Genomic DNA, 8309 nt, shown 5'->3' on the forward strand with positions numbered 1-8309 from the left:
CTGCGGTGTCAACACCCTTTTCTGACCCCGACATTTTTCAGCCTTATCTTCGCACTGAGGCAGAGCGGCCAATTTACGGTCATGAGGGCCAGGGTTACGGGTCCACCGCCACGGGAGACGCTCGCTGGGGCAGCACCAACGCTGTGGAGAAACAGGAACCAGGACTCGGGCTGCGCTGCCGAGGCCGCGGCTGAGGCAGAGACCTGGCTCCGCTCCCCAAGACCGCTCGCCTTTCCCTCGGCATGGTGCCACCGCCGCGGACCCGGGAGGCGCTGCCCGGCCCCTGAGGGAGCGCCGCTCCGAGCCCGCCTGCCCCACCCCAAGATGGCGGCGGCGGCGCCTTCACCCCGAGTGGCGGCTGCGCGCTCTCCCGCCCCGCGCGCCTCTGTGCGTCATCGCCCGGCGCCGGAAGTTCCGTGATGCGGGGGCGGCTGCTGCGCGCCTGGCGCGAGGGGGTGAAGGTGGCGCGCGGGGCGGCGGGGCGGGCGGCAGCGCCGCCATGGCGGGTGCTCTTCTTCGGCACCGACCGCTTCGCCGTCACCACCCTGCGAGCTCTGGAGGCGGCCAGGTACCGCCCGACGGCGGCTGAGCGGGGGGGGGCCGTTAGGGGGTGTGGAGGGAGGGGCTAGGGAAGGTGAGGGAGGGCCGGGCACTGAGGGGTGGGAGATGGGGGCTGGTGAGGGGGCTCAGGGGCTGTTGGGGGATGAGCCGGGGTCGGGGGAATCAGGAACCGGGGACCTTAGGGTGGGCCAGGGACCGTGGCGTCACGAGTGGGTTCAGGACTTGGGAGGTGGGAGGTGGGAGGGTAGGGACCGTGGGGCTGGCGGGGGTCTGGCATTGAAAAGAGGAAGCTGGGGGTGGTGGGGTTGGGAGACGGGACCGAGTAGGGGGTAGGAGTTGGAGGGGCAGGTGCTGCGGAAAGGGTGACACAGTGAGGGGTGGGGGCGACCTGACCTTCGCTTCTCCCTTGCTCTGCCTGCGTGATGTTTTCAATGCCTTGTCCACGCCAGGGAGCCCATCGAGGACTCACTCGTGTCCAGGCTGGAGGTGGTGACCCTGCCCTCCCGCCTGCCTGGGGGTCTGCCTGTGAGGAGCTGTGCCCGGGAGCTCCAGCTACCTATTCACGAGTGGCCACACACGGGACCTGTGGGGCAGTTTGACGTGGGTGTGGTGGCATCATTTGGACGTCTCCTAAGTGAGGACCTTATTCTGCAATTCCCATAGTAAGTGGCTTGACAGGGCATCTATTGCTGCCTTGTTAGCAAGGTTTTTGAGTCAGCACCTTTGACTTATAGCAGGTGAAGTCAACTTCTTTTCTGGGTTTGGCTGCTTAGTCTGAGCCCTACTTCTGTTATTGTGAGGTTTGCTGTTGTTTAGCATGTTGATGTAGATCTATGCAAATGTTCAGCATATGTGTTTACCTTTATTCCTCTCATCTCTTTTTCTGTGTTCACTGAGAAACCGAAGGTTATATAATGTGAATTTTCCTTTAAATATATATTTAAGCTAGTAACACTTCAGAAAGTTTGAGGAGTTAATTCTTAAAGTAGTTTTAGTGTAATAAATATTGCACATCCATTTACATATGGGTTCAGCTTCAGGTACTGTTTCTATTCTAACTGTAAAATATTTCAATTCAGCGGCGTGCTGAATGTCCATCCCAGCTGTCTCCCACGATGGCGTGGTCCTGCACCGATAATCCACACAGTGCTTCATGGTGATAAAGTGACTGGGGTGACAATTATGGAAATAAGGCCAAAAAGGTAGGTTCAATGTGCTTCCCAAGACAGCTTACTGCTTCTGTTGCCTCTCAGGACTTTAAAGCATCACCACTTAAGTCATCATTTAAATAATTTTATGTAATCACTTTTTAATTTTTTTTTTTTTAAAAGTGATCGTGTATTTTTAATATTAAAATTTGAAATGCTTAGAGGCTTTCATCTGACTATTTGAGACTTGCCACAAATGCAGTATTTTAGCAAGTGTGTAGTTTGCACTGTAGCCTCTAGGCTTGTTCTCTAATTCTTATTATTACAGGGAGCAGGCAGAGAATGGTCACACAGCTAGATGCGTAGGCTTGGTATAACAGAACAGAAAAGATCTGGTTTTCAGACTTCAGAGTTGCTTGTAACCTCCTGTAAATGAAACAGGACAAGCCACTGCCTGTCTAGGGCTGAGAGAGAGATAGTTTATGTTTTAGTTTCAGCACAAACTCTGGCTTAAAAGGCTTGTAAAAACACATTATCATAGTTGTCTTTTCTTTCTTGGATGCTTGTCTGATAATAGATCTCAGGAAAGTGCAAAACAAATTTCTTCCGAATATTTCAGGTTGCTTCTTCTGAGCTCTTATGCTTCTGAGCTGTGAATTGTGTATTCATAACCATCTCAGCTTGCGGAGGTGAATCTTGCTTGCCAAGATTTATCTGATATTCTTTTCCCTGTGTTGTCTTGTGAACCAAATGTTGTTTGATAATGTGTGAAAAGTAAAGTTTTAGAGGAAAAAAGGGATAATTAATAACTGAGTTAATATATTGAACATAGACTTTTGAACTGCTAATTGAGTTATAGCTTCTCTTCCAGTAAGCTTGTGTGTTTTCTGCCTTATAGGTTTGATGTAGGTCCAATTATTAAGCAAGAAGAGTTTGCTGTTCCCCCGCACTGTACTGCAAAGGAGCTGGAAGTGATGTTATCAAAGATGGGTGCAAACATGGTAAAGTCATGCAAGCTAGTGTTGCTTCTGATTAGTTCCTTGCTTTTAACATGTGTAAACAGAATTCTCTTTAATCATGTTCTGAGTTGACTACAACTGTTAAGAAGAGAATGATCTGAAACTGTCTTTGTGAGCACTTTGCCTTGCGGAGAGGGAAGCTGAGTGGTGTGTGATAAGCTGTCAGTGTTGGTACTGTGCATTGCTGTTTTAATGAAGAACTCGAGTGCTTTGTATGGAAACTGCAGTTCCTACTTTCATTAAAGTGAATATCTGCTTTTTCATCTTAATATTATCAGCTTTTGTCCTGTTCTAGGATTAATATCAGAGAGGAGATCATCCATAAAAGTATACTTGTGGGTTTTTAATTGTGATTTGGTGGGAAGGATGCGTTTAGTGTGTTTGTGTGTATGATGCAAGTATTCTGAATATACTGACCCAATTTTCTAAAAGCTCACAAGAAAGTTTTACTGATGAAAAATTAAGTACTGTATTTGTATGTGTTGGATTTACTGTTACTATTAATAAATATGCTCTACCTAGCTTTGCTAATACTCTACAAAAATTAATTTTGCAGCTGATATCAGTTTTGAAAAACTTGCCTGAAAGTTTAAAAAATAAAAAAGAGCAACCAAAAGAAGGAATAACATTTGGTAGGTATGCATCATATTTAATGCAACTTGTTAATTTTTTCTTTTACCAGCTGAAAAACTAGGTTTCTTCCTACTGTGCTGGGTTGTATTCTTTTATATACCTTTCTTAGTATGGTCTCTTCACTGCCTTTTCTGGCTTAAAGTCATACAGAGGGAAAAATACTTCAGAATTCTTCAGACTTACTACATTAATGGTTTTTTTTTCCAGTTGCATGTACAATATCAGAATGACTAGTGATGTCACAAAATCTGAATGAGTTTGTTATTCTTTGTGGTTGTAACGCACACAAAAGTGTTATAGCTGTGCTTGTAAATACATGTTACCAGTTTGCAGTGCAGTGGGTAAATTAGAGAACAACTAAGAAGAAAGTATAAGTAATCCAAATTGAGGTTTTTACAAAATCTTTTCTCCACTTGTTGTTAAAGGTACCTATGGCTAGATGGTAGACCTCCCATTGGTCAGGATAAACCTGGGTTTAAAATAGAATAAAGTAGTACAGCTGTTTGTTTGCAGGAAGATGCAAAACAAAATATGAAGTCTTCTAATTTCTTTTTTTCGCCCTAGCTCCTAAAATATCTATAGCTAAGAGTTGTATAAAGTGGGAGGAGCAAACGGCTGCCCAAATAATTCAGCTGCATCGTGCAATAGGAAGTATGGTAAGACCGTGGATTTTTTTTAACCCTTTTCTGTCCTCTAGCATGTCTTGACTTTCCTGTAGATATTTTAACTAATGACTAAAACTCATGTTTAGTTATTTTAGCCTCTAAATCCTAGCATGTGTTTTAAAAATCCCAGCACAGTTTAGCATTAGAGGTGGAATTAGTGTGGAGGAGAATTTTCATGAACTTGATCCCAAGTGTGAAATCAGCTCAATAATTTTGTATTGTTCCTTTAGCTCTGAGATTTCCACTGCTGGATTTGAGAGGGTTTCAGAACACTGTAGTGACATGTTTGCATGACAGTAAACAGTGCAAACTGCTACAGGAAACAGCTGTTGTAGCTACTTGCTTAACTCATTTTGCATCTGCTAACGATTTGCTTGTCGATGAGATGAGGAAGAACAAAGAAAATTAGATATTACAAGGAAAATCTCTTATTTGGACATATACCTAAATGTTTCCCTTAATGTTGTTATCACAGGTATCTTGCATAAGAAAAAAAAAATAGGCTGGAAATGATGAAAATTATTCTCAATGTGTCACCTGCTTCTGTTTCCAGTTTCCTTTGCAGACACTCTGGCAGGGCACTACTGTTAAGCTTCAGGATTTTGAGGAGGTGGATAATATCCCTGGTTTTGCTGGTATTTACTTTTAAATTAATCTGTTAAGTTATATTTTCCTGTCTTTTCAAACACTGACTTGGAGATCATACACAATTGTACTAAACAATCACTTTAACTACTACTTTCTGGAACTCCTGTAGAACTAAGTCAGTCTCATATATGCTCAGAGCGCAGTAAGTTTCTCTGCCCAAAGATGAGCATAAAATGGGTTTTAAGGACATTACTGCATTGTAATGCTGTTGAGCGAGCAGCAGGTATAGTCCTGTGAATCCTGAGACAGAAGGATTTTAATCCTCTAATTAGGAGATCCTTGTCTAGTCCATTGTGTGTGGACCTCTCACTAGGAAAGGTGTCCCTGTGTACTATCACTTAAACTATTTTCTGTAGTAGCCTGTGAGTCTGAGAGCCCAGTGGTGTGCCAGAGGGCTTCATGGGTCAGGTATGGAGCAGTGCCTCATTCTCCCCTGCTCATTTGGGTATAACAAAACAGAATACAATAAAACACTTTTTGAGCAAAATAGTGACTCAAGGTGATTATCATGCTTCAAAGAGACATAAGTGTTTCAAACTTTTTTGTACTTGTCTAGCATTTTTATGCCAACAATCTTGCTTTGCTTTTAGATCAAATATTAAATGACTGTGGAACTGTTCCTGGTTCTCTACTATACCATAAAGTGTCCCAGACACTGATAGCTCGTTGCAAGGTAGGTTTTTCCCATTTGCTTTATAGTCACTGCCTTAAAGATGAGGTTTTTAGTATTTGTGTTGCATAACTTTTGTCTTAATTGTCCATCATTATTCACTGTTTAGATTTGCATCAGTCTTTTTGTTTGATGCCTTGAAGAACTTTTAATGTCCACTAACAGGCTTTTCATTTGTAAGTGAGAACTTGACTTGTAATGTAAACATGGTGACATTAAATAAAATGTCTTCTGTAAGTCAGCCTATTGAGAGCTAAAGATAATTTTAAAACATGGAAGAAGCTTACCACCATTTTTTGGTTTTATTTTTAGGAAGGCTGGGTTGGAATCAAAACAGTCATATTAAAGAAGCAGCTTACAGCAGTTGACTTCTACAATGGATATATGCACTCTTGGTTCCAGCAGAACTCAAGAGCAGTTCATCAGGAATGCAGGTTTCAAACACTCAAACTTAGCACGGCAAAAAAGACTCTGAAAGAGAGGGAAATACTGACACAGGATATAAAACAATAGATGTGTTTCAAAATGTGAAAGAAGATGTCTGTAAGTTAATAGTAATATAAAATATTTCAATGCCCACCTGTAACATTCCACTTAAGGGGTTTCCCCCTAGAGTGTTTGCACTTACTGTCATCTGTGCGTTTTCATCGTGGATTCCTGATACTCATTTCTCTTTCCCCCATCAAGGAAAAGAATCTCTCTGAATGCTGAAGATAGTGAATAAATCCCTGTTCCTGCTGTTAATAAATTTATTTTTTAATACATTTTTATGCTTTCAATTTCTTTTTGAGGACTTGGGTATAATTTTTTCAAGCATAAATTGTGCACAGTTACTTTTATTTGGAAATACTAAAAATCCATGCTTCTATGCAGTTCAGAGTTTAGTGTTCACTGAGACTTTTAGGCTGTTTGATCTGATTTTTCTTGTGGACCTTTAAACTACCTTCATATCCCCCTATTGAGATGAATAACTTACGCCTTACTTGGGAACATCTAGAGAATTTTTTCCTGTCCATGATAGTTCTCTTTGTCAGCAACACAGAGCATCTCTTATTTCTCTCTGGAATTTGCTGCCACAGTTGGTCATGTGCCTTTGTTGGGGTGGTTTGTTAGGTGTGGTTTTCTGAGCACTCTGATATTGCATCTGATCAACCTGTGCAATCATTGCCAGCTGCTTAATTACCTGTGCCTTCCTGCTTATTCTCTTTAAGTAGTCTCAGTCTACAGGTGTCTACTTTCACTGTGCTGGAATTCAGTTTAAATATATCTTTGATATAGAAAGGAAATAAACAGAGTATTCCTAATCTATTCTAATCTGAGATCTCATCCAGTTCTTTTAGGACTGTCATGTTGTTTGTTTGGACCTGTTGACTCTGAAAATGCTGTAGTAGTAAGTACTGTTTAATGTCATCCATGAATGCCAGCTGATTGATTTTAGTCACCTGCATGTGATGTGAACACATTTTGCTTCCTTTTAAATTCAGAAAAGAAGAATTTACTGTGTGTATTTGCTTTTCAATACAAATGACTTTTAATCTCACTGATTCTGTTTATAAACTGTTTCTAATATATGAATTTGTAATTCACCTTGTTCAGGAGGTATTTTTCTTTGATATCTTTAGCTTTTCTGATTTCTTTCCTATTTAATCATATTGATTGCCATCTCTTCCTTCTTTTTGTTTTCATATCCTAGAATATATTTTACTTAATATTGGTCTGCCATCTCTCCAGGAAACTTACGTTCTGGTGTCATACTTCCTCTCCGATGAGAGAGGTTTTTACCTGATGAGTTGTTTAATCCAAGTTTTTCCTCAACCTACCTTTGGTTAATAGCATGTATAAGGAGAGTTTTATGAGAAGAACCCCAAAACTGATGACTTACTTTCTTGCATGTGATGTGGGGATAATAGCAAAACAAAGACTGGTTGCATTTTAGGAGCTGCTCTAGTGTTTCGCTCAATTTATTTCTGCTTTTTCTGAATACTGCTGAAGTAAAAACAGAGGTACTGGTGCTATTCAGACTCCGGGAGGCACTGTTCTGTTAGCTTCATATTTATAGCATTATCATGGAAATTTTGGAAGCCTCAAATCTTGCAGGAGTTCTGTAGGCTTGGTGTTACAGTGGTTCTGTCTTCCTCATGCTCATCAATAAATGCCAGCACATCCTTTTCCACACATCCTTTTAGCTCTTCACTTTTCAACACATTCATGTTTTTTCAAGCAGTCATGTCTGGAACTTAAAGCTCAAGTCAGGTGTTGAATTCATGGGACTTAAAGTGGCAGGAAATTTATGTGCTTGAGTGTGACTTGCTGAATGAAGGAAGGCAAAATAGAAAAATGTGTTGTATCACATGGGTTGAAGTGTTTCTGAAGAAGCATCTGTTAAAGCAGATGCTGCAGTATTTTTCTTTAATTGCCATTGGTCCAACAATTAATCTGCCTCTGACAGGTTTTCCAGAACACATGATCCTCCAGGAAATCCAAGCCTATGAATCAGAGTCAAAAACTGGAAACAACACCAAGGTGGAAGTCAGGCTCCTGCGGAGAATTCCTTTTGTCTCTGACCGCAGACTTGAGGGTGCAGTTTGTGCTGCAGAAGTTATAAAACTGGCAAGTTTGTTTCCAAGCAAATGATGTAGTTTTGTGTTTTGCTCCCACCTACTACTTGCAAGTAAAGGTTGTGAAGTCATTTTGCTTTTACTGTGTTCTGATCACTCTATGACAGGTTAGTTATCACCTTATGCCAATAGAAGGGATGGTGCGTGGGTGGGGTTTTTGACAGTGGATGGGTTTGGGGTTTTTTTGGGTTTTATTACTTCACTGGTGTCAACTGTATGGCTGCTTGCCTTGTTTTCCCTGCTGGAGCTTCTGGGGAATTTTTGATCTGTTATTTTTAAAGAGCACTTGTAGGCATCATTGGAATCCAAATATTCAATGTTTGCTCAGGATAAGAACATTTTCTCTG

General features: G+C 41.6%; 1 protein-coding gene across 5 annotated transcripts; it reads left to right on the top strand.

The window, feature by feature from the left end:
• Positions 1–417: 417 nt before the first annotated feature.
• MTFMT (mitochondrial methionyl-tRNA formyltransferase) lies at positions 418–8019 on the top strand. 5 transcript variants are annotated; one of them, XR_012634494.1, is made up of 11 exons: positions 418–568; positions 1011–1223; positions 1641–1763; positions 2608–2710; positions 3285–3360; positions 3926–4017; positions 4580–4661; positions 5265–5347; positions 5657–5887; positions 6676–6734; positions 7794–8019. XR_012634494.1 is itself a non-coding variant. In XM_074917572.1 (10 exons), exons 1-9 carry the CDS (start codon positions 420–422, stop codon positions 5855–5857), a joined length of 1122 nt encoding a protein of 373 aa, XP_074773673.1. In that variant the 5' UTR covers positions 418–419; the 3' UTR covers positions 5858–5887; positions 7794–8018. The 5 variants fall into 5 exon arrangements, 4 of the variants coding, with proteins under 4 accessions (XP_074773673.1, XP_074773672.1, XP_074773671.1 ...); XM_074917572.1 differs by lacking the exon at positions 6676–6734 and having other exon boundaries at positions 7794–8018; XM_074917571.1 differs by lacking the exon at positions 7794–8019 and having other exon boundaries at positions 6676–7720.
• Positions 8020–8309: the final 290 nt, after the last annotated feature.

Source organism: Athene noctua, chromosome 13 (assembly GCF_965140245.1).
Source record: "Athene noctua chromosome 13, bAthNoc1.hap1.1, whole genome shotgun sequence".
NCBI lineage: Eukaryota > Metazoa > Chordata > Aves > Strigiformes > Strigidae > Athene > Athene noctua.

Coding starts and splice junctions, on each gene's coding strand:
- MTFMT (XM_074917572.1), top strand. CDS start 420: ATGCGGGGGCGGCTGCTGCGCGCCTGGCGCGAGGGGGTGAAGGTGGCG. Junction 1,224..1,640: donor CTTATTCTGCAATTCCCATA/GTAAGTGGCTTG, acceptor ATTTCAATTCAG/CGGCGTGCTGAATGTCCATC. Junction 5,348..5,656: donor CACTGATAGCTCGTTGCAAG/GTAGGTTTTTCC, acceptor TTTTATTTTTAG/GAAGGCTGGGTTGGAATCAA.